This window comes from Panthera pardus, unplaced genomic scaffold (assembly GCF_024362965.1).
Source record: "Panthera pardus isolate Hobbes unplaced genomic scaffold, ASM2436296v1 HiC_scaffold_16, whole genome shotgun sequence".
NCBI classification, from domain to species: domain Eukaryota; kingdom Metazoa; phylum Chordata; class Mammalia; order Carnivora; family Felidae; genus Panthera; species Panthera pardus.
The window spans coordinates 52,394,622-52,419,624 of NW_026526721.1; the positions used below are offsets into that span (position 1 = coordinate 52,394,622).

Sequence of the window (25,003 nt, forward strand, 5' to 3'; positions counted from 1 at the left end):
AAATTATCCAAACCAAAGCTATTAAAATATTAACATTTTGTTCCAATTTAACTTAAATGGGTAAATTAAGATTTTATATATATATATATATATATATATATATATATATGTATATATGTATGTACATGGTAGTTTTATATATTAATGAAGTCTTTATAAAAAGGTCAACTTTGTCTCTTGTGAATATTACCTGTAGCTGAAAACAAATCCAGTTCAATTAAATGAATTATTTCTCCAGTAAGGTTCAAGTACAATTCAAATTATTAATTTTTTTCCCAACAACTAAGAACTAAAAATGACTGGAACAGTTAGAAGTAGATAATAAGAGAACTTATTAAGTCTTTGAGGTAGAGTACATTATTTTCACGGCTTCAATTCTCTAATAAAAAAAGAAAGAAAATGAGTAGAACAATCACCCAATATCCAAAGAAGTTTTTCAAGCATTATACTCATCCATGAGAGCAAATAAACAAAAGAAAACAAAGCCAAACAAACAAGGAACCCAGACCTTTTTCACAATTTTTCACAATTGTTATTAATGGAGTTTAACTCTTGCTTATGCAAGTGAAAAATATCAAAGTAGAAACACACAAACATACCCTAACGTTAGGACACCCAACTAGTTTGCAAGACAAAGCTTTTGATAATCATAGTGAACGTCTGTTTCTTTCTTTTTTTTTTTTTAATCTTTGGAACTGCAATTTTGAAGCACCTTCTGTAGAGGGAGCAAGAGTCCTTTGGTATATGTGCCATTGAACCTGAAATAACTTTTTCACTTAGATTTCTTCTCGCTGGTTAGAATGCGAAAATTTTTAAGGGCTTTTCTTTGTGCCCATTACAAGAAGGCATTGTGAAAAACCTCGAAGTTTTCAAGCTTCAACTATGTATTTGAGTCTCTAGAAAGTTCAAAAATTAAAGAAAAATCTCTCCCAAGATTTTTCAAAAGCATATTTCTACCTGTCTTTGAAGACTTCTTCAATACTGATTTTTGAATTTTTGTTTGTTTGAGCAACCTCTGAATTCAAATGACAGCTTACAGTGAGATAAAATCATAGTAACAGAGTGACAGAAAGTCCACTGTCACTGACCAGAGGCCAAGCTAATAACCTTATGAGGAACTACCTTCCTATAGTGTAACCTTAGAAGAGATACATTCCAAATGAAGGCTGGTGAGTACATGCACTGCAAAACTGTGATCTGATGGATATTATGGTAGGGATTTCAAACATGACCTTTCCACAAAATCTTATACACATGGACATCAATTTAGCTAACTCAAGGACCAGAATGGGTTCTATTAGCAAATGAAACAATATACATCCTTTCTGTGCCCTACTATACTTTCATTCATAATGAATCTTTTTTTGCCAATGCAATTCAAGCATATCCGGTATTAAAGAAAAAGGAAAAGACTTCTTGACCAAATGTTCAGCAACAACATCAATGTCAGAAATCTATCTGCCGGTTGGGGGTTACTTCCAAAGATTTAAGAGTTTCCAAAGAAGCACGGCATATTGAGGCAAGAATGGACAGTTTATGAAATCACATCTGTTGTGGATGATTCTATATTTTCTTTTCAATGATGAAGAATTTCGTCTGGGTAATTCCCCCTAGTCTTTTGCCTTGAAGTAAATCAACAGAATATTTCTGAAGAAAATGAAAAATAAAGCTCAAATAAGATTTTTGGAATAATAAAGGCTTACCACTAAAATTTACTAATCAGAGATTATTAGCTTAAATGGATTTTACTGGATTACATCTAGGAAGGGAAAATGTCTTCAAGTGGCATTTGTATCTAAATCCCAAAAAAGTGCTTCGATATCCCATTTATCACCTTTTTAATAAGTTCTAAAGAGTCAGATATTCTTCTTCTTTGTGTTTTTAGTGCAAACTTCTGATATCAGTATAATAGTCTATTTACAGAAGCTAGTTTATAAGAATATCATTCCAGCGCATTTTATTCAGGATTACATAAATTTTTATATCAAACTAATCTTACCCAGTTCAAAAGGAAAAAAAAATAAAAGTAGTTTCTATAATAAAAAATAGGAATGTACACTATGGGCTTCGAGTGATTACATATCAAAACAGGTTCATCCATTTTAACAAATGTACCGCTATGGAGGAAGATATTGATGGGAAGGGAGAGGGACGTGTGGGGGCAGGAAGTATATGGGAAATCACTGTACCTTCTCAATTTTGCTGGGAATCTAAAAAAACAAAGTCTTTAATCACTCTAAACTTGTCTAAAAAATAAAGTTCTAATAAAAAAGAAGGTACAAGTGAGATAAAGAAGTTGTATATAAAATATCAAAAAGAAATCTCGATTCATGTAAATAATTACACTATTTGTAACTATACTTGGGATTTTTTCTCCTTCACAAACTAATTCAAAAAGTACGTTCAATTTTACTTGAAATAAGTGGTAAAATAATTAGTGTAGCAATTTTCATAAGCTATCATGTAAGTTTACTTTTGGCAGTGAAGAAAATATCTAACTTAAGGGACACAAGAACACTTCATTCATTGATTTGGCTTCTGAGAAATGTTTGGGATATCAGAGGAATAAAACAGAGCAAATTATTATTTGGTTAGTTCCAAGTTAAAGTGGCCAAGTAAACCATCTTACCATTTATACCCATTACTTCATTCCCTTTGTATTATCATCGTACATCCATGGACTATTCTGCACTGTGGCTGTCATTCTGGAGTTAATACACGAGTAATGAACAAGGCCACATTCTCTCAAAGATGCACAGCCATCCTCTCCCCAACCTGCACCTCCTGTTAAATTCACTGCGTGTTAGTTATCTGAGCCTCCGGTGAGAAATACATCCACTTTCTGCAAGTGCACACTTGGAACCAACCAAGAATACATTTTGCAATGCTTTTCTTTTTTTACATATTGAAACAAACTCAGATACACTCCTCTATAATATTTGATATTCTTGGTGTGAGAGGCATATCATCAGAGGGGTTTATTTGTGTAACTTTTCTTTCAACTTTGATTCTTTTGATTAATGTAGATTTAGTATATGTGCCTTCATTGACATTGTGATTTCTATATATTCATTTATGTCTTTCTGTCGTGAATCGCAAAATGCTTAAGGGTAGACCCCGAGTCAACAAAGGCCTGGCATGGTATGCGTCAAGGGAGGCACTCCCAGCTTTTAGACAAAAATGAGTGGTTATCAGAGAAACAGATGACAAAGCTGTTAAAGGAGAGGGAACAATCATTTTTAGGATTCTTTCCTAATCTAGAAAAACATTTTTAAATATATTATTTCGCTTGCTTTCTACATGTAAGAATCTTTATTTAGTAATTTCTGAAGGCATTTTTTTAAAGTATCTTTTATTAAAACTAAATCTTCAGAGCTTGCTATATACATTAGTCCATATTTCTTGTATTAACTATCAGAATCCTAACAGGGAAAATAAAATACTTAACTCAGAGAGATCAGTCCTGAAAAGTGGTAACACAAAATAAAGCTGTATTTGAAAGGATTGCATATATGCCACAAATAAGTAATTTCCCCAGTATATCAGAGTGAGTTTTATAATACTGATTTTAAGTGTTCTTTCATGACATTAAGAAAAGTCTGTGGTATATTATTAGGTTTAACACAAGCTTTCCTGTAAGATTTAATTATAAGCATTTCACTGACTTGTTTTTAAATTGGAGAAACAGATTTTAAGTTACATTTTTAAGTTAACTTAGAACCAATATGCATTTCTAAAATTTTCTGGGGTCTGCTTTAAAAATCAAGAAGACAGATACTGAGGAAACACATACTTTTCTTGCAAATCTAATTTTCCAGTATGTTGGACATTAAAGACTTCATGATGATATTTACAGTGGCATTATTTGTAATTGCCAAAAACTGGAATCAACCCAAATGTCCCTCAGTGGAGGGATGGATAAAGCATGCCTTATAATGGAATATGTACTCTGCAGCAATAGAAAGGAACCAACCATTGATACACTTGACAACACTGATGAATCTCAAATGCATTATACTAAGTAGAGAGAAGCCAGACTCAAAGGGGTACATACTGCATGATTCTATTTATATGACCTTCTGGAAAAGGCAAAACCGTACTGGACATAAATTAGACTGGTAATTTCCAGGGGTCTGGCGTGAGGGAAGAAGCTGACATAGGCACAGGGGGATTTTTTGGAGTGATTGAACTGTCCTAGAACTTGATTGTGGTGGTGATTACCGGACCATGCTTTAGTCACAACTCACAAAACTGAATTTTACTGTACATAAGTTATGCTTTAATAACTGAAAATTTTCTTTTTAAGATTAAAAATTCATTTTAACTCATTTCAGGTATTGCAGATATGCATCCTTCACAAATATGCTGAATATTCTTAGTGGCCTTCACATAACTTATTTAATTCTATTTGAGACTACAGAGCAACGTTAACATAAACATGATAAATGCTTGACTGTTGTGGAATATGCAAGGATGCCTTCCCTTAATATGAAAATAAAATCTCATTTTAATCCTATACATTTTCTATCAATGGATCAATATGTTCATGGACAAATGGAGAATATAGGATAGATCATGCCTCTGTGGGACAAAAAAGAAACAATATAAGGAATATATTTTACATTGTATATTTAAATAGAATCCAGTGGCTCACATTTCAATGGCTAGGTTTTTTGTGATCATAAATCAGCTTTTTTGTAAATGATAACTAACAGGTTTGTCAGACTACTAGGATTAATGTATATCAGTTCTTGTCAGAGCTTTTAGTTAGAGACAATGAAAGGTCAGTGGAATTAGTGATATTCCCCCTACCAAGATTATAGCCATCCACCAAACGTCATTTTCCCACAAAAGATGAAAAGGGATTACACTTCTATGTGAATTTAGAAGTTACAACACTAGAATAAATAGGAGAGAAATAATACTCATATTACTGCTTTTTCTGTTGAGACTGGTTTAAAATGATATAGTGGCAACCCTTAATTGTTTTCATCAAGGCATCAACCAGTAGTTTCCAGGGATTCACCACCACAAAACACCAGAATATCTGAGTTCGGATGGTCAAGTTATTTTGCGGGAGATTTGAACAAAGTTTATTTTGCTGCATAAACTCACCGATTTATAAGTTAAGTCTGAGTTTCAAATATCAAGTCATATCAATAGGTCAGACTCAAATGCACAAACATTCTACATGATACAATGAGAGAAGAACACCACGGTGATCACAGTGAACAAACTGAAAAGAAAGACCCACTCTCCACCATCCCTTATATGTCATGTCAGTTGTTACCTACAGGAGACCGCCATCTTTGGTAATAATGCACCTTTCCATTTACCTAAGGTAGAATAAACAAAAATAGTGCAATATCTTGGCCAGTCTTAAAAAGATTTTAAGGTACTGGAGGAAAGCTGGTTCAGAGACTAATGAAAGAGCAACCATATTCATTTACTAGGATTAAAAAAATAGGGGCACCTGGGTGGCTCAGTCGGTTAAGCATCCGACTTCAGCTCAGGTCATGATCTCACGGTCCGTGAGTTTGAGCCCTGCGTCATGCTCTGTGCTGACAGCTCAGAGCCTGGAGCCTGTTTCCGATTCTGTGTCTCCCTCTCTCTCTGACCCTCCCCTGTTCATGCTCTGTCTCGCTCTGTCTCAAAAATAAATAAACGTTAAAAATAAATTAAAAAAAAAATAGAGTAGCCTCTTAATTACAGCTTTATCTTCCATTGAAAAGTTTTCTACCATATTTGTCTTATACTTAAATCAATAATAATTTCTTATCATTGGGCATAAAAAGGATTCATGTAAAACCAAAGTACATTCAGTCTACAGGAATCCTCAGGTGAATAACAACAGAATATGTTTTCCTGCTCTTTTGACACTGAGCACAAATAATGAGACCTGGTATGCACCCTATACAAAATGACACACTTCCATCAAGCTCATTCCCTTTCAGTGGTTTTAAATTACAATGTGATATTTGGATTAATATCTCCCAAGGCTTAGTACTTTTTTCTCTTCTCTGTCTTCAAATCTTAGTCAAAAACAAAGCAAAAGAAAACTCTCCTCTCTCCCATGAGTTTGCCAAATAATTTCGTTCATATTCATCTAACTTTATAGTTTTACACTTACATTTACATATAGACCATTCTGGAGACTGTTTAAAGACAAACACAATCACACGCGTGTTCACATGCACAGATGCTGATGTTTGGAAGCGTGGACCTTTTTGGTGACTCTGGAGGGTGGCAGTAGTTGAGGTTACATTCACAAAACTACATTTCTAGTTTATTTTCTGAAGCAATTTGGTAATAAATGGAGATTTTGATAAGAACCAACAATGTTTTTACAATCAACATTGCAGGGGTAAGTGGTATAGTCTCCTTCAAGGTAATGCTTTAATATGTAAGTTCGTATACTGTTGAAAATCTCAGAGTTACACTCGTATGCCTAAGAGCGTAGCCAATCTACTAAATTTGTGATTTGACATGTAGAAATAAATTTATTAGCTTTAGATAATACCTGCTGAAATATTTACCTGAATATAATATTTGGATGTTATGTCTAATTGCTCCCTCAACACTTCAATTTAGGTGTGTGTGTGTGTGTGTGTGTGTGTGTGTGTGTGTGTGTGTAATAGGCATCCCAAACTCTTCAGGTCCCTCAGTCTCCATTTTACACCTCTGTCCTGTTCCCACATCTGTTCCTTCTCCAGTCTCCCTCACTTTGGAAAACGGCACCAACCATTCACTCGGTTTCTTTAGCCAAAAACTTATGTAAGACGATTCATCACTATCATAGCTCACAGATATCCAATTTATTAATAGGTACCACTGGACCAAAATATACCCCAGAGCTGACCCAGTAACTCCATCACTGTTACTCCAGTCAGAGCCCTGACCATCTCTGACTGGTCTACCGCATCAGATGACGGCACTCTCCACGGGTCTCCCTGCTTCCCCTTCTGCTTTCCTAAAGACAATTCTTCACACAGCAGCCAGGGAAATTCTTTAAAAATGCAAACCAGCATCATGTCATAATGCTGACCAAAACTTTCTAAAACTCACCAAACCAAAGTTCTTACCTTGGCTTTAAAGACAGTATACTATTTAGCCCCTGAATACCGTATTCAACTCTAGTCACACTGTCGTTGCTGCTCTTAAACATGCTGAAGGGATTCACGTGCCTCCCTTTTCTACACTTGAGTCGTCTAGCTTTCATGCTCTTTACCCAGATAACCTCATGGCTTGCTCCTTTACTGCTTCCAGGCTCTGGTCAAATATTACCTTTCCTGATGACTTTACCTAAAGTATAAACCTCCATATACTATTTATCCCCTTCCCTGCTTTATTTTTCCTCCTAGCACTTACAACTACCTGACAAAATACAATATCGTTATTTGTTTACTTTCTGTTCTCCTAACTAGAGCACAAGTTCTAGTCAGGATGGGATTTTATCTTGTTCATGCTGTATCTCCACTTATTACACATAACTGAGTAAAAAGTAGCTCAGGCAAAAATTAGGATTCTCTATTCACCGAACTGAAAATGTTGTTAGCACCTTATCTGTTTGGAAAAGTAGGTAACAGTGATCAACACCACCGTCTCCAACAGCAAACCTTTCTTTTCTTTTTTTTTTTTAATGTTTATTTATTTTTTACAGAAAGAGAGCACACACGAGCAAGTAGGGGATGGGGCAGAGAGAGAGGGAGACAAAGAATCTGAACAGGTTTCAGGCTCTGAACTGACAGCACAGAGCCCGACGTGGGGCTCGAACTCACAGACCGTGAGATCATGACCTGAGCCGAAGGCAGACACTCAACCCACTAAGCCACTCAGGCGCCCCTAAACCTTTTTTTTTTTTTAACAAAAGTATTAATCAAATAATATTTGTTCAGCATGCATTTGAAGGCTTAAGATTAATATTCCAAAAGTACAAAAGGTGCATTTCTAAAAGACAAGGCACCCAAAATATTCTTCTGAAAAAAGAAAATGACATTCATCTGCATTCTAGAACATCTTACTTGAAAATAATCATTCCATTATTACTGGCAATAATTCTTCTGTTTATTTGTCAATATCTTGTGTCAAGTGAAATAATTTTTTTTAACTGTTTCAGATTTCATTTAAATTTTAAAAAATCAAATTATTTCAAGACAAATATAATTTAGTAAAAATTTAGTAAAAATGTAATAAAAACAAACCACATAGGATTTTTTTCATTCTCCCCCTAGAAAATAGTAGGCACTCATGTTTCAAGCTTTTATTTAAAATTTTACACTTGTAGCTAAATGTCAATGATGTTGATTAAATAGAAACATTTAGAAAAACTAAAAAAAAAACCCAAAAAACAAAAACCAAATCAATGTATACTAGTACAGTTTCAGCTTTCTTCTACAAACAGGATATTTCTTAAAAATAAATTCTGTATTCTTCTAGGCCTCAACATAAGTCATACAATAAAAGTCACATAATCGCAAACAGTTTTACAAGAAAGTAAAACTATCACAGAGTAGCCTCTTATATCAAGTAAACGGTGATCAGAGTAACATCAAATAACTTATTACTCTTTAGTAAATATTTATAACAATACAAAGTACATTTAAAGGTAAATGCTAGCTGTGACTTTCCTGAATTCAACACTGAGGGTCTCAACGTTTGTGAGAACTGCAAAAGTCTGGGTAGTAATTTGTGATTTTGCTTTGGACTTATTTTGAAACATGCAGTAAGAGTCTAACATAGAATTAGGTACTTGAACATCCAACATCCCATTTTGTCCCTATTTGCTGAGACCTCTGTTCTATGCCCCTCCAGTACTAAGGGTCTATTCCTCACTGTACCCTGGTTTACATTCTAATGAGGCCCAGATAGATCAAACATAACGAACAAACGCAAAACTAGAGCAGTAATCCAACTCACGCTGGCTTCAGCAATGAGACACAACGAGCCACAAATGAACATTTAAGCTGCCAAATATTTCATGTAAGTCAGCATTATAGATGAGCATCCCTTAAAAAAACATATTGCATAGAATCTAAAAAGTTGAAGCTCAAAAGGAATTTGGAGATCATTTAAGATAAACACTCTTTCATTTATCAGATAGAGAAAGCGAGGCCCTGAGAAGTTACTTTGTTCAAAGACAAGACAAATATTTAATATGCTGGAGTCAGGTCTGGGACCAAGTCTGATTTAATTTTAATGTTCACTTCAGAATTCCATGCTGGTTTCATAATAAGACAGTCCATAAATGACTATGGAAAATGCCTACTAAAATATTAAGTAACAAAGAAGGGCATGGGAATTATCTCTATAATATAATCTATGTCATGTAAAAAAAAGTCTAAAAATGTCAAAATGTTGAAACTCTGGACATGGATATTTGGAGTGTGTAGATGCTCGAATTTACATATTTGTTAAATTCTTGTCATTTCTAGTTTCCATATTTTATACAATGAACAAATGCCACCCATATAGTCAGAATAAAAAAATTGAAGAGATAAATGTGCAATGAAAAGTCAACCCTTGCATTGTTAACTATGGTTAATTTGCAGCATGCAAAACAAAACTAATTTGCTGTTAAATCTGCATTGTTTAAGTATTTCTCTGTTTAAGTAAAGCAACTGCACTATTTCTGAGGGAAAAATCAAGAATAAATGGAGAGAAAATATACTTACAAGGATTTACAAACTGAAGTACTAGAAAAATGTCAATACATTACACTATGAATTTATTCTTACTTTATAGGAGAAACACGTAACTAAAATACATACGAAGCAAACTGCAACCTCTGCTTATCTCACTTGCCAACATGAATTTAATAAACAGAATGTGAAAATTTAACCTAATTGGCAAGGTTTTATTTACTTTGTTTTCTGACGTTCTCTGAATTATCAGAATTAATTGAACTTAAGATATTTTATTACATATATTCACAGTTCATCTGAGGCTATGATATCATATGTTCTTACTGATTTAGAGCCTACTATACAGAATATGTGTATTTGCTTCCAACTTTTATGTCAGCTACATTATCTGGCAGTTCCCAGAAAAGTTACCACTGGAGAATGCTCCAATGAGCTTAGTTTCCCACTGTCCCCTGAATGATGGCAAACTTCACACTCTTGCTGCTTCTCATCTGCTCCCTTTTTGAACTGTGCCTATTCTCCATGACTCAGGAAATTTCCATCTCTTTATGAAACATCCTTGACTTCCAAGGTCTATAACACTCTTTCCTCCAAGTGAAAGTAAAAACTAACAACTAGAATTGTACAAGTCAACATAATGTTCTCCAGAGGTTTCATGTGTGTTAATTTTATTTTCTAGAGTAGAGTGCAAACTTCAGGGGCTGGGTTTAGCTTATCCTTCTTTTGCATCCATATGTATAGGGGATCTCAGTGACCAGCAGAGAAAGGAGTGAAGATGCTCTAAGACTTTCAGTTGGAAGTGAGGATCTTACCCGATAATCAACCAAGTAACCACATATTTGTGATATATGCACCACACAGCAAAAACAGTAAAGTGTTAGGGAAGAATCAGAAAGGACAAGAAAAATATTTTGCTCTCAAAACCTTATAACCTTTTTTTTAATGTGAAGAAGCACTTTAAAATTAGAAAACAGTGGAGCAGAGTACATAATTAAATGCAGACAATAAACTGTAGGAAGAAGACTGAGAATTAGTCTTACCACTTATTACCATTATGAATGAAGAAGTCAGAGAAGTTTTCATAAAGAAACAGAGCCTGAGACATGGACCTATAGAATAAAGATTCTGAAAAGGTGGTGCATAGGAGGAAGTGGCTTAAAAATTCACAAAGCCAAAAAAAAATCAAGACAAGATTGGAGGGGAAACATTAGGAATTACTGAACAATATTTTAGTTGGGTAAAATTCTGTGGATCTTACTGCTAGCAGAAGAGCATAGATTAACTTAAAAGGAAAGAAAAAAACAATGCTGGGTTTTGAGCAGGAAACTGATCTGGGGAAAGCAGAATTAAAACAATTCAGCTGTGTAAACAAAAAATATTGGAGAAAAGGCAGGTAGCCTGATTTAATATAAAGAGTGGAAAAATTGGAATTAGGAGACTTGGTTTTATCCTGGTTTGACTTGGGTACCTATATTAACTAACTGCCTAATGTGCTTCTTGTGTCCCCATTTTTCAAATGAGATAACCCAGGTTAACTTATTTTTCAGTTAATGCATTTTAAAATCCATTGATATTAATTCTAAAATCATAACACATCATCCATCATGTCTGTTCTTCCAGACATCCAGCTATGAAGCAACAGGGAAGATTAGCTGACTACAAAAAACTTCAAAAGAACAAGCAAATAGGACTTACTGGCTGAATGGATTCAGAAATTGCGAAAATTGAAAGAATCAAAGATTAATTTTCTGATATCACACTGGATAGTTGGGATAAATGTGACACCACTTGGGAAGAGAGATAAATTGAGGGGAAAGCGCACCGTGCTACTCTGTCCTCTTTATTTTTATTTTTATCTTTGAGAGAGAGAGAGAGAGAGAGAGAGAGCAAGAGAGAATGACCACAGGAACATGAGTGGGGGAGGAGCAGAGAGAGAGGGAGAGGGAGACACAGAATTGGAAGCAGGCTCCAGGCTCTTGAGCTTTCAGCACAGAGCCTGATGTGGGGCTCGAACTCATGAACCGTGAGATCATGACCTGAGCTGAAGTTGGATGCTTAACTGACTGAGCCACCCAGGCGCCCCTGCTCTGTCTTCTTCTTAGATACAAAGAAGACTCAAGTTCTCTCTCCCTGTTGTTCCACATGCAACCTCAGAGTTTAGGTAAGTATCACATATGCTGTGGTTACCAGCAAAGAATCAGGAAGGACCTTGATTTCTGGTACTTTATAAATCTGGCTGAATCACTTTTATTGATGTGTTTCTATTCACCTTGTACTTTCTGTATTGAGTACCTCATATCGACTATTTACCATATCCGTATGCATGGAGAGATGGTCTGCAAATTCAGTAAAACTCACTTGATGCTAGGGAGAAGGGCAGCAGCTGGAGGAGGAGGAGAAAGCCGGGGAGGAACATCATATTCTTCACTTCCCAGGTGACCATTGGAAAAGACCTGAAAGGAAATCCAAGGGTTCATTTAGAATTTAACTTCTGGAGGACCTTAAAACAGTAGAAGCTCTCAGAAAACCTATAATTTTGAAAAGAATATGTAATTTCTGTTTATTTAAACAAGCGCAATATCATATAATTTACTTAGGAGTCAGTTGCACCATAGTGATTATTCACCACCACCACCCAAAGGAACACCAAGTTATATGTAAAAAGTATAATACAACACGATTCTTAAACACATTGAGAAGGAATGCGTACTATAATTTCTATAAAACAGATACACACAGCTTGATACACAGATGGTGAAATTCCCCAAATAACCATCAGTTTTTATTGAAAAGTTACCATTCTCCATAGGATTCAGGGAAGAAAAAGCAGTACCAGTGCAATTCTTATTTCAATTCTCCCAAATAAAAATGTTCTAAATTATATCTCTCTGGGGTTAACAGAACATTTTTAAACTTCTTGATAAAACCTTACAGAAATGCCTTTCATCTTTCAAGGCTGAAGCATCAACACTATTGGGAAGTAGAGCCAACCTGCTCTTTCAGAGCGTGTGCAATTTTAACCAGAATTTTCAGTGTGAACACCACCAACTAAAACAATTACCTTGCTCATAAGGTACCGGCAGAGAACCAGTGTTTTGTTACTCAGAATCAGAAATTCTGATTCCCAGGTTTCTCAGTTACACTACAGGGATTGAGCAACTGTGCTTGTGACTAATCCGAGAACTTGAAATGAAAGCAATTAAAAAAAGAGAAAATAACTTCATATAGACATATTCACACACATACAAAAAAGATTAAACCTATTTTAAAATCTTTAAGTAATTATTAGTGTTTTATCATGGGGCGCTCACCTCAACTCTTACGCATTCATATTTAAAAGATAGGCTTAAGTTGGAGCAAAAGGCTATAATGTAACCTGAATAGACCTAAAGCCCCATCAATGACCTACCAATTTCTTTTCCTCCCCCCATATTTCTAAAATGCTGCTGAAGCTTTAGAATGCAAAATTGAAAAGCCCACACCTTCTCTATCAACTTAAAATAAGAAACATGGTTTAAAGAATACATTTGAAATACATCAATATTTGCATTTCAAAGTTACACAATCTAAATCTTATGGCATTGAAGTTTCACTCTAAAAACTAGGACCTGTGCTAGAGTTCCAATGTCTCCTTTGCGCGGCTCCCTCATTCAATGCGCTATTATAGTTACACTATGATAAAACAGATCCTAAACACGGTTTCATTCTGAATTCCATGTTCCCACCTGTACCCACTTCACTAGGCTTAATCATTTTAGCTGCCGCTAAAGGAGCTGAGGGAGTGCAATAAATTACAAGTTGGGCTAAAAATAAATATTTTATGTTCTCTGGAGATTTGAAAAGCCTGTTTAAAAATAGGAGAAAACAGTAATTCCTCAAATGTGCGGATGGATAGCCATCGACTGAAGCAGTTCGCACTGAAACCCCACAGATTCAGGCCTTCTTTATTCAACTGAGGAAACAACTTTTTCCTCTGTCCCAAATCTACCGCAATTCCACTGAAATTACTACCAACATAAATATTCTGATACTATTACTCCTCTGCCAAAAAAATAGAAAAACAAACAAAAACAACAAAAAAACCTTTAAGACCTCTTTCCTAACAAATTAAAGATAACATAGTATAGAATTCCAGACTCCGTATTATTGGTTAGAATCTACACTGCCATAATTTCACCTACCCTGCCTATTCTCTCTCTCTCTATTCTATCCATTGAAAATGGACTTCCTTCGCTATGCATATTTTCTCTAACCTCATGCGGTTCCTTCCTGTCGTGTCTATAAAAACACCTACTAATCTTTTCATGTCTATAGCCAGTGACCTTCTTGTGTACAGCTTTCTTTATTCCTTCTTTTACACTGCATCTCAATTTGATTTTTTTTTCTTCTTGAGGATCCCATATTGTATTTTCTGAACACTTCTCTTACGCCTTATCTTTTAGTTAATCATACACCTGTCTCATTCTCACCACACTACACTGTGTTTTATTCATTTTGTATTTCCCATGCTGTCTTGAACATCCTAAGTACTCTTACAGCTAAAGGAGGTTGAAGAATGAGGAGACATTAAGGTAAGTTTGGGCTTATGGAAGAAGTTTAATCTGAGTTATCACACAACTTACTATAAATTCTAGGTTATCCTAGATTAATATTTTTCTATATGCCTCAAGACAGCATTTGTTACTAATCTTGGAAGTCCGAAATGTCTTATGATTCAACTGTTGTCTAAATATTAAGCTTAAGGTGTTTGGGATCCTTGAGATTCAGGGAACACGTTTGTGATAATCGTAGCACAATTAAGACAAACCTTTTTATCTGTACAAAACCCCAAACACAACCCCTTTTCCCTATCCCACACATGTAAACCCACACAAAATCTACCCCAAAAATATCACTATAGTTTGTCCTTCTACACCATCAGATTGGCAATGAAGCCAGTGAACATAGAGGACTTATTTCTTGATAGACAGCCCTTGAGATTTAGAGATAAGTTTGAGGTCATTCACATAAACATGTGCCTCTCCACCAAAAGAGCAAAAGCCACAATCTCAAAAAAAGGGGAATCTTTCGATGCATTTATCTAGCAGCCTCTTCAAAAGATTATTGTACACAGGGTCATTTTAGAATAATGTCACTTGAAGTAACATAACAAGTCAGAGATAGTTTTTATCACATTAGAAACAGCAGTATTCTTAACCTTTTGAGAGAAACCAATAAAGATAGCTTAACACAACGTTAGCATCTAGATCTAAGTAGATAAATCTCAAGTTTCCAATGATGTTTTAAAGCATTTTAATGCAAATATTTTCACCTCAGCTAATTAAAACAAACCAACAACAGTAAGTATCTAGCCAACAAAATACTTATTAAGGGACAGGTGTCCTATTAAGGGACAGGTTTCTAGAATGCAAGAATTTCAGAGAAAGGAAACAGTACTATAGGAAAGAAATCTCTTACCAATAATACAAGATAAATAAACCTAGTAATTCTTAGCTTGCAGCTTCATGTTAAAAGTAAAGGATTACTTTAGCTAATCTGATCACGCAAGGTAGGGGTGGGGGGATAGGGAGTCGATGAAAGTCACAGGGAATTCTTACACTTCATTTTAACGATGAGCTGGACAGCTCTTTCCCTAACAGCTCTGTACAAGTAGGAAATGCAGTAGAATTTATTCTTGCTGTCCTTACCATTTGCCAAGCGAAGATGCAAATCAAAAGGGCAAATGCCTCTAGTGGATGATGGGAAGTGGCACAGGGACAGAGGACACATGATGAAGGAAAGCAAGGTGTCACTTCATGTACAGGGTGTCCGTTTTATGAATTCCCTTAAGGTAGGTATTCCACAGGTACACTTAATTCTAATGTAAACATTTGGTGCTTATTTGGGTTTCTTTAAAATGGGAAGATGATATTTAATTTGAAGTATTACCTCTAATGAAAATAAGTCTAAAGGATAGTTGCTCCTATTTCACACAAGAATGCATTTGCTTACAATTAATTGGGGAGACTGATGGGTTATGTGAAGGTACATCAACTTCCAGACATCTACATCCCCATGCCCTTTATTCCCATGATAAAATGTTCTAAAAACTGCATACTAGGTAATAGGTATGGAGGGTGAGGATACATTGTAACATTTACCATTCTCATTAAAAACAGGAGGAAAAGAAATCCTATTTTAAACAAGGAGATTATATTCTACCTTTGGCTGAAGGCCAGTGCTGGAAAAACACATTAAAAACTGTTTTTAAAAAAAAAAAAAAAAAAAAAAAAGGTGGAGGGCACCTGGGTGACTCAGTCAGTTAAGTGTCCAACTTTTGGCTCAGGTCATGATCTCGCAGTTCATGGGATCGAGCCCTGCATCAGGCTCTGTGCTGACAGCTCAGAGCCTGGAGCCTGCTTCGGATTCTGTGTCTCCCTCTCTCTCTGACCTTCCCCTGCTTGTACTCTCTCTCTCTCTCTATCAAAAATAAATTACATGAAAACAAATTAAAAAAAAACACCAACGAAACAACTGTTTTTCTTCCTTGTATGTCACGGGTGTTCTCTTCCTCCAAGCCCTCTCCTGCCCTGCCCTCACCCACACAAACCCAGCATGCATACACTCTCTTGCTTCTATCATCAGCTTCAGTACTGTACTAACTTAACAATCAAGTGCTTACCAAGTGCTCATTAGGAGTTATGCTAAATAAAATGAGAGGAGAGAGAGACAGAGATGATGGTTTTGGTTTTAAATTTATAAAAAAGAAAGGACAACTATTTTGAATGAGGATGTCGAGTGTTACAACTTATACTGCTATTCGTGTCTAGTTGTTACTTTTGGTTTTATTCCAGACCTGAGGTGTATGAAGATTTAGATATTTGGAGAGTGATTATTTTCCCAAGATACTAGGTACTATTATTCTTCCACTTCATAAAGTAAGAAAAATAAGAGAGACAAAGCAAGAAACAGACTCTTAACTAAAGAGAACAAACTGATGGTTACCAGAGAGGAGGGGGGTGGGGAGATGGGGGAAAGACATGATGGGGAGTGCACTTGTAGCGATGAGCACCAGCTGGTGCATGGAAGTGTTGAATCACTATATTGTACACCTGAAGCTAATATTACACTGTATTAACACTATACTGGAATTTTAAATTAAAAAAAATAAATACTTTTTATGTTCTAAACAAATCTATTCATTACAAAAAAAGGTAAGAAAAATAAGTGGACTTGGGAAAAAGGTGTAGGAAGTTGTTTGCATCCACAAAGCCAGCAAATTCTAGAGCAGGAAGTAAAATTCAGTTCTGATTCCAGAGCCTGGTTGATCTGTATTGATAAGATTTTTAGTAATGTTGAAATGCAGCTATCGGGTTTGCTTTATCCTTATCATTTTCCTTCTGCCTGAAGGGGCTGAACAGTTCCTCTGCTACAAAACATTGTTAAATTTGAAAGGGAAGAGAACACTGGGATTCTGGTCATCCTTGAACATCAGAAGGGTCTCGCACAAAGAACACACTTAGAAATGTGAAATTAAGTCAGTTTGGATGGAGGACATGCAAAGATTAACAAGGTGAGAAAAGTCCAAGGCAGGATCAAAGAAACTGAGAAGCACAAGTCCCAGGATGGACTCAGTCTTCTGTCAGATGTTAGTTAGTTGAAGCCAGCCTCTTACTCCTCCGGAGTGCAAAGAGAGGAGTGAGGCTTTTTCTACTTTATGTAAATAATGATGTACCTTGCAGTCTACTGAAGTTCCTTTGTAAAGACAATAAAAGAGAAAAAGAGGAGACATCTAGTTCATAGCATTTATTACATTAACTACATATAAATCCTTCTTTATAATCCACCTTAGAAGTTGAGCAACTAGACTGAAGTCATAAATCTTATAAGTCTCATTTTGGTTAAAACTTCATGTCTAGGGGCGCCTGGGTGGCTCAGTCGGTTAAGCAGCCGACTTCGGCTCAGGTCATGATCTTGCGGTCCGTGAGTTCGAGCCCCGCGTCGGGCTCTGTGCTGACAGCTCAGAGCCTGGAGCCTGTTTCAGATTCTGTGTCTCCCTCTGTCTGACCCTCCCCTGTTCATGCTCTGTCTCTCCCTGTCTCAAAAATAACTAAAACGTTAAAAAAAAAAATAAAAAAAAAAACATGTCTAGTTGTTGTAACATGAAATTAGCTTAGAGAGTATAAGCACTGCATTAGTAATACACACAACATATGAGATTAGACCTTAAAGAATCTTAATGAGGGTTATTTAGCCAGAACTAAACAAGATTAAAATCCAGCTTTCTGTAAGAGATATTTTGCAATTTACTCAATGTTTTCTGGGACAGTAACATGTATCAATGATCAGGACATGAAAGTTCGGATAGAAAACATTTAAAGGAATCTTCATAACTGAAGTCACTATTAATATTTCATACCTATAATTAATAAACTAAAATTTCATACCTATAGCCTAAGAAATTATAACCTCAATTTAAAAAATGGTAACCTTCCATACAAAATTAACATCCAGTGTTCTAGGGCTTAGAAGGACAGGTTTATATTCGTGCTAAAACTGTATAACATATTATGTAAAATAACCCTGAAATAAGAGATCTTCACTGAATTGGCTAAGATAATTATAAGTATTTCCACAATCCATTCAAGAAATAAATTGTAATATGTTGCTGAGATATAACCATTCAATTCACGTCAGAGCCTGTTCTGACACTTCTCAAGACAAGCATGATCATGTATGAATGAAAAGTAATAGAGGTTGAAAGGAAAAAGAAATTATGCAAAAAACCTAAAAAACAAAAAATGAAAAAAACCAGCCGGTCCCTCCAATCCACATTCCAGGTTGTGGAATTCCAGGTTGTGGAAATATACATTTGAGCTTGATAAGCATTCCATTTTCAGAGAACATTACTAAAAATGCTTTTGTAAGTACTTTTTCTTCCATTTACATGTTTAGATAACCTTCAATGAAACTTTTAGAGATCTTCATATCTAAGATAGATGAGAGACTGAACTCACCAAGGTGAGTCACTGGCAGAGTCATGGCAAACCACCCCCCCCCCCCCACCCACTCTTCCCCTTTCTTCTGAATGCCACACTAGACATTGGAGTCTTCCTATCCTGGAGACCCTAGAATATCACTGAGGTTAAATATTACCATATGAACTTTCCATTATCACCCAACGATGACACACAAACACGTGTGTGCACACACATGCATACAGCACACAGAAGCTGAATGTGTGTCGTACTTCACACTTTTTGTTCTTGAATATATGGTTAACTCACCAACTGCAAACCGTTATTTTGAAGGAATTGATTACTGTCCTAAAACAACAAAGGTCAATAGAGAGGAATCAATTTAATATTAGTCTTCAAAAGAGGCAAAGCCTCCTTCAGCTGAGGGAAGATGGCAAGCATCTGATCTCACAGCCAAAAATACCATGGAGGGAGGCAAACACCAGAAACTATCAAGAATACCAAGAATTCTAAACTCATTGATTTCTGCTGCTGCCTCTCTGGTTCCCTGTACACTTAAATTTTTTCCTGGGTATTTAAATGACAGTGGTGATATCTTTCAAGCTAGAGCTCAATATGTGTGACAGCCTTTCAGTTTTATGGATAAAGAACCTGCTTTGTGAGAGTGATTGGAAGTAGTGTTTTTACGTAAGGGAGAAGTTCATTTTACCTGGATGCATAAGGCATCTGTCCTTGGCAACCATTCCAATGACTGATTTACGACACGCTATAATTATTCAACTGTTTTTCAGATTAGATAGAACCAGGACAGCTTAAAAAAAACAATAGTGCCGATTTTCCCACCAACAAGTTATTAATAGGAAAAAGTTTTGGCAGATGAAATAAGAGGAGGTGAAATAAATCTTTGGCAAAGTGTCTAGTCTCTTCACATTAAAATTAAATCATTACTCTGAACCTTCTTCCTGACTTCTTTTAAGTTCAAGTTTTAATGAGCTCCTGATTATTTATAACTTGGAGATAATTAAAGACCTTCAGGGAAGTGCCACACCAGGCAAAAATCCCCCAAAAACAAAAAACCATTGCCCCACCTTTCACACTACCTCCTATCAGAAGAGTTTGAGCAGCCTGGTTAGCTTCTGCTTTGCTTATTTCTTACCTTGGCTCCTTCTAAAGGCAAATCATGGCGTCTGTGTTTCCGCATAAGCACGGGGTCAGAGCCCACTCTACTGTGTCTTCCATTCACATTTGAACTTGCTGTGATTCCAGGCTTTGGAGAGCCATCCCCTAAGAGTCGACATCCCACCACCGACTGATTACTCCCAAACACCTCCCGAGGGCACCAGGCTTCAAGAGGCATTGGCTGGTCTCTAGAAGGCACACTTTCCACGTGATGGAAGTGACGACTCAGTCTATTGTCAGGTGGGATTGGGGGAGGTCTCTCAGGTGGAGGCGGAGGAGGATCTCGTAAGGGAGGAGGAGGTGCGGGGAGTGGTTTATCTTGCTTTCTCACCATGCAAGGAGAAGACTGAAGAGATACAATAGAAAAATAAATAAGTTAGAAGTTGTACTATTGATGCAGGGAAACATGATTTCTGGACTCGTCTACCATTGCCTTTGTTTTCTAAGCCATAATGAAGTTTTATTAGATTTCTGTGTCATCTTTTAATGTTTCTTTTTATCATCAATTAATGACATTTTTAAAAATTAATGAAAATCTTGTGTAAATATATCTCATTAGAACTTTTTTTTTGTAGAAGATGAATACATAAACTCAAATGTTAAGGACTATAAACACTACACAGGAAAAAGTAGCAGGGCATCAAGATTATATGATGATTTTGACTGGTTGACAGTAAAATAATATTTAGTCGTTTATTTATTTACACTTTTACACAATTTAGGAGACATAAAAAAACTATCAAAGTTGTTGTTGTTTTACTTTTTCAAAGAGCAACTTGATTTGTAATATCTCTGAGGGACTGAAAGTATAGGTTCTGCCATTTTTGTGTTTCCACTGCAACATAAAGCAACTAGTAAGGGGAAAACTTGCTCTGATCTTGTCTTTTATACTTATTATCAGAAGAGTGGAAAATCACAAGTAATAGAGCAGCATTATTTATAAAACTTACTTGGATTTTTATGGATCCTTAAAATGGAAAAATATTGGTCTAATTCTTATATGGAAATATGAACATATATGCACTTGAATTGAATCTATGTGCTTTTTATGATTTTATTTTTATTTACATGGTTCATCTGATGAATGATTTTGTGTTTTTATGGTTAGAAAATCGTACAGAAAAAGGGAATGTGTTTACATAGTTCTATGTTTACACCATTCTGACTAAACACCATCCAAAAAAGTCTTAATCTGATCTTAAAACCTAAAAATCTTAATGTGATCTTAATTGTAACTGAGATCAAACACTACTAAAATGTCGTGCTTCTGACTCATTTTAGACTCTAAAGCATATTACCAAGTGGAATTAAGTTTTTAAATCGTATATTTGATAAAGCAAAATATGCCGTAATCAAATTTGGAAAAAGAATTCCACAAAACTAAAATAAACTGCGGGCTTAGATTTACACAGTTAGAATTATATCTTTAATATTAAGGAGTAATGTAATTACTTTGCAAATACTGTAATTCTTTGCAATTAATTCCTTCAGGTGAAGGTGAGTCACCCTGAAACACATATCTTAAAGCCCTTATGCAAATATACCCCCATCACATTTTTCTTGTCAGGACACTATGAAAATGAGTGTCAAATATTCAATAAAAGCATGCAATTTATTTTAATACATATAATGATTTTTCAAAGTCCATTTTACAGAATAACTATACTGACTCTCCTCTGCATTTTTACAAATCAGGGAACTATTACAGACATATACTCTCTCTGAGTAATTGTGCAACTTTTATAGTAATAAAGCAAAAAGAGGACAGTGGGCTCACCACAAACAAAATGAGGAACATGTCAGAGTTCTACATCAACAATTGAGAGCCCAAGAAATACAAGTAATGGAATTCAAAGGAACCTGAGCAATCAATAATTGTCACTTACATTCTGTGTGTTTCTAATAAAATCAGTTTACCTTTGGTGAACCAGTGGGGCTGCCACAGGGAGACCGAACTATGCCTTTCTGAATTAAGTCCAGGCGAGGAGGCACTGGTGGCAGGCTTAGATGTGGGATCTGGAGAGGATCTGGATGCGGCTTTCTTCTCTGTGCAAGGGGAGAGGATCCTGGTGATGTAACTGGTGAATTCTGCCTGTCAGTGCACTAGAATAGAGAAGGACAAAGATCATGTGATATGATGTGTAAAGTGTATGCCTTTCAGTTCTTAACGAAGACCTTTGGTTTCGAGAAGGTGTCTGCCATTGAACATCTGTTAAAATAAACTCCGTTTACTCTGATTAATAGATGGAAAGCGCTCACATTGTCCCTCAAGGGCAATATTACGTAAAGAATAAATGGATAAGTTTCTCCTGCATATTACAGAAAGGGTCTAGGAAAAAAGAAGAGCAAAAGCATAGTTTAAAACTATGCAATCAAATGCAACAATCAAATGCAAACATCTCCGGCAAAAGCCCATCCACAGTTTATGAGGAAACCAGAAATACACAATGCAGTGATGCACATTGCTCTTGGTTTCTGTACTATGGAATTTTCTTAAATCTTCAATTTACAGTATATGCTAGAACTTAGAAGTCACCTTGTTCCATATAAAATATGTATCCAGAGCATACTTTCCTACAAACCAATTAAATCAGGCAGAGTTTCAAAAATAAAAATGTGTATTTAAAATAAAAACAGCCTAATTGTTTTTTCCTGTAGGACTTCACATGGAAAAGAACGCCTCAAGTTTTTATTTGCTACAACAGGTTTCTACTTTGTCTGGCAGATAAAATGGCATCAAAAAGCCAGTAAGATGTACTTTGATAAACCCTTTTTATTTTGTAATTTATCTTTTAATGTGATATAACTTGATTGCAATTTGGTATAAAAATCATACTAACTAATCAAATAGCTTTACCAAGGTAAACAATATTGTCATGAAATATCAGGCAGTTTCCTTTTCAAGGCTAAGCTACTAGCTCTTTGGAGATCTAGGCTTGATTTTTACACCTACTATACTTTGATAGTCATCTATTTCCTAATGCTATTATTTTTAGAGTTTTAAGCTGTTGTTAACCCATTTTTCCTCTATCAGTCATTTTTATAAGAGCAGTCAATGTCAACAATTGACGATTTAATTCAAACTGCGGCAATAGTGAGACAGATTCAGCCATTCTGTCTTTATCTGACAGGGGATGATAGATTTTTGTTCAAAACCACACTTAGGTACATTGTGTAAGGCTTTTGCTAATGAACTAAAATAGGGGTTTATCTGGTGTTTTTCTCATGATTACACTCAGGTTATGGGGATTTTGAAGGAAGACCACGAAGGTCAACAAATATTTTAAAAGCATCATATCAAGGGTCCACGCTATCAATATGATTCATCACTGTTGATGCTGACCTTGATTACCTGGTTAAGGTACTGTCTGTCAAGGTTTCTTCACTGTAAAGTTACTCCCTTTTTCTCCCCCTGTCCATACTGTACTCTCTGCAAGGAAGTCACTGTGCACAGACCACACTTAAAGGAGTGGGAAGTTACAGTCCCCATTGTAAAGACTTTTTAGATAAATTTGAGTGGCTACAAAAGCTTCTAGACCATACCTCAGATATGCCTGAATATTGTCATGACATTGCTAAACTGCTAATTCTTTGCTTCTTTCTGTCAAGGGTGCCAAGTAACTAAAATAGGTCAATAAATTTACCCATAATTTTACATGACAATTTTAAGAACCTTTCTTTCTTTTTAGTAATTTCATGATTCTTTTTTATATGTCTTACCCTATGATGAAGCAAAAAAGTAAAAAATCTTAACTGTCACTAAAATTAGAAGAGAAAAAGTAGAAACTCTGTAGTCACAATAAACTGATTCTAATGCAGCCATCGATTCTTAACAAAATAAAAATTCTATGCAAAAAGCCATGGAAGTCTCAGATGGTCAGGAATTTGAACCTTCTGGATTAAAAACAATCCAGAAATGATGATACACAGAACAGAAAGAATTCCTGATGTAAACTATGCACATCACAACATCATAGTATTTTGAGTTAGGAAATGTCACAGGACCTCTAATTCTCCACAATTCCCATTAGGATAAATTACATTCTCTGAGAATTAGCAAAACCATTACCTGATAAAAATGCTTTGTTGCTCTGGTTATTATCCTTTACAAAAAAGACTCAAGAAGCAAAACTATCAACAGTTCCTATCCCAAACTACATACACAGACACATGCACATACACATACACACACAAACACACACAGGGAGAAAGAATATTAATGCGTAGCACTTTATCCATTTAGTTGTTTGCAGGGAAATTTTTCAGTGCTAGGTGCACACATAGCAGACTGCTTATGAATAAAACCTCTGCTCCTCTGAGCACTTTTCTTTCACAACTATCTTCCTGCTTCCCTCAATACCTGAAAAAGAGAATTCTGATACAGGCAACAACCCACCATCACTATTGGACCTTGACTTCTGCTTTAATTACTAAATTTAAGCAGTTACCAAATTCCTAATATGTTTAAATAAAGGGATGGATTTGATGTGTGGTGAGTGAACTGTTAGATATAGAAAGGGTATACTAAAAATCCTCAGGACAGACATTCATACCAAGTGCAGCAATAATCTTGAACCTTAGATATCTCCAGATAAGCACATTCTCAACAGCTTTGTGAATGTAAGTGGAAGCAGACCTTGTCTAAGCACAATTCATACTGTACTCTCAAGGTGATGATATACTGTCTTCCTGAAAAACTAATTCATTCTGAAGCATTACAGTATCTGTAAGTTGGCTTAGTTAGAAGAATTTTATGGAAGATGTATTTGTATATGAAGAAACAAAAAATATTTCATCTTTGTGATTATGTGGACTACATTCACTATAACTCATTTATTTTCCTGAGTTCCCCTGAATTATATTAAAATCCCCTTGTAAGAGAAGATAATTAATAATGCCCTTTAGATAATCATGCATTACTCTTTGCTGAACCTTTTGCTATCTCTATGAACAAATCTGTAATTAAGAGATTTGCATTAAAACTAAAACTTTGCATTAACTTTTGTGGCTGGTAAAATTTCACGCTAACGGTGAACATTTGTAAACATTCTTAGTAGACATTTTTAGTAGATGGTTACATAAATGGCCCCTTTTAATTTATTTGAATAACCGTCATTTTTCTTTTCTTCCTATTTGATAGTCTGAGGAGAAAAGATACCTAACACAATGTTTCACACCTCAGCCCATAATTAAACTCTTAGATGAGACATTAAAAATTCATGACAT

The 25,003-nt window shown here is 35.5% G+C and overlaps 1 protein-coding gene across 4 annotated transcripts in view; it reads right to left on the bottom strand.

Annotated features, from left to right (window-relative positions):
• Positions 1-25,003, bottom strand: part of CBLB (Cbl proto-oncogene B) — a 211,870-nt gene that overhangs the window by 34,303 nt on the left and 152,564 nt on the right. For all 4 annotated transcript variants that reach the window (XM_019448254.2, XM_019448255.2, XM_019448256.2 and 1 more), the window contains exons 11-13: positions 21,695-21,880; positions 19,755-20,123; positions 12,000-12,094 (exon numbers count right to left, since the gene is read on the bottom strand). In XM_019448254.2, coding sequence (XP_019303799.1) covers positions 12,000-12,094; positions 19,755-20,123; positions 21,695-21,880 — 650 coding nt within the window. The remainder of the gene's footprint in view (positions 1-11,999; positions 12,095-19,754; positions 20,124-21,694; positions 21,881-25,003) is intronic.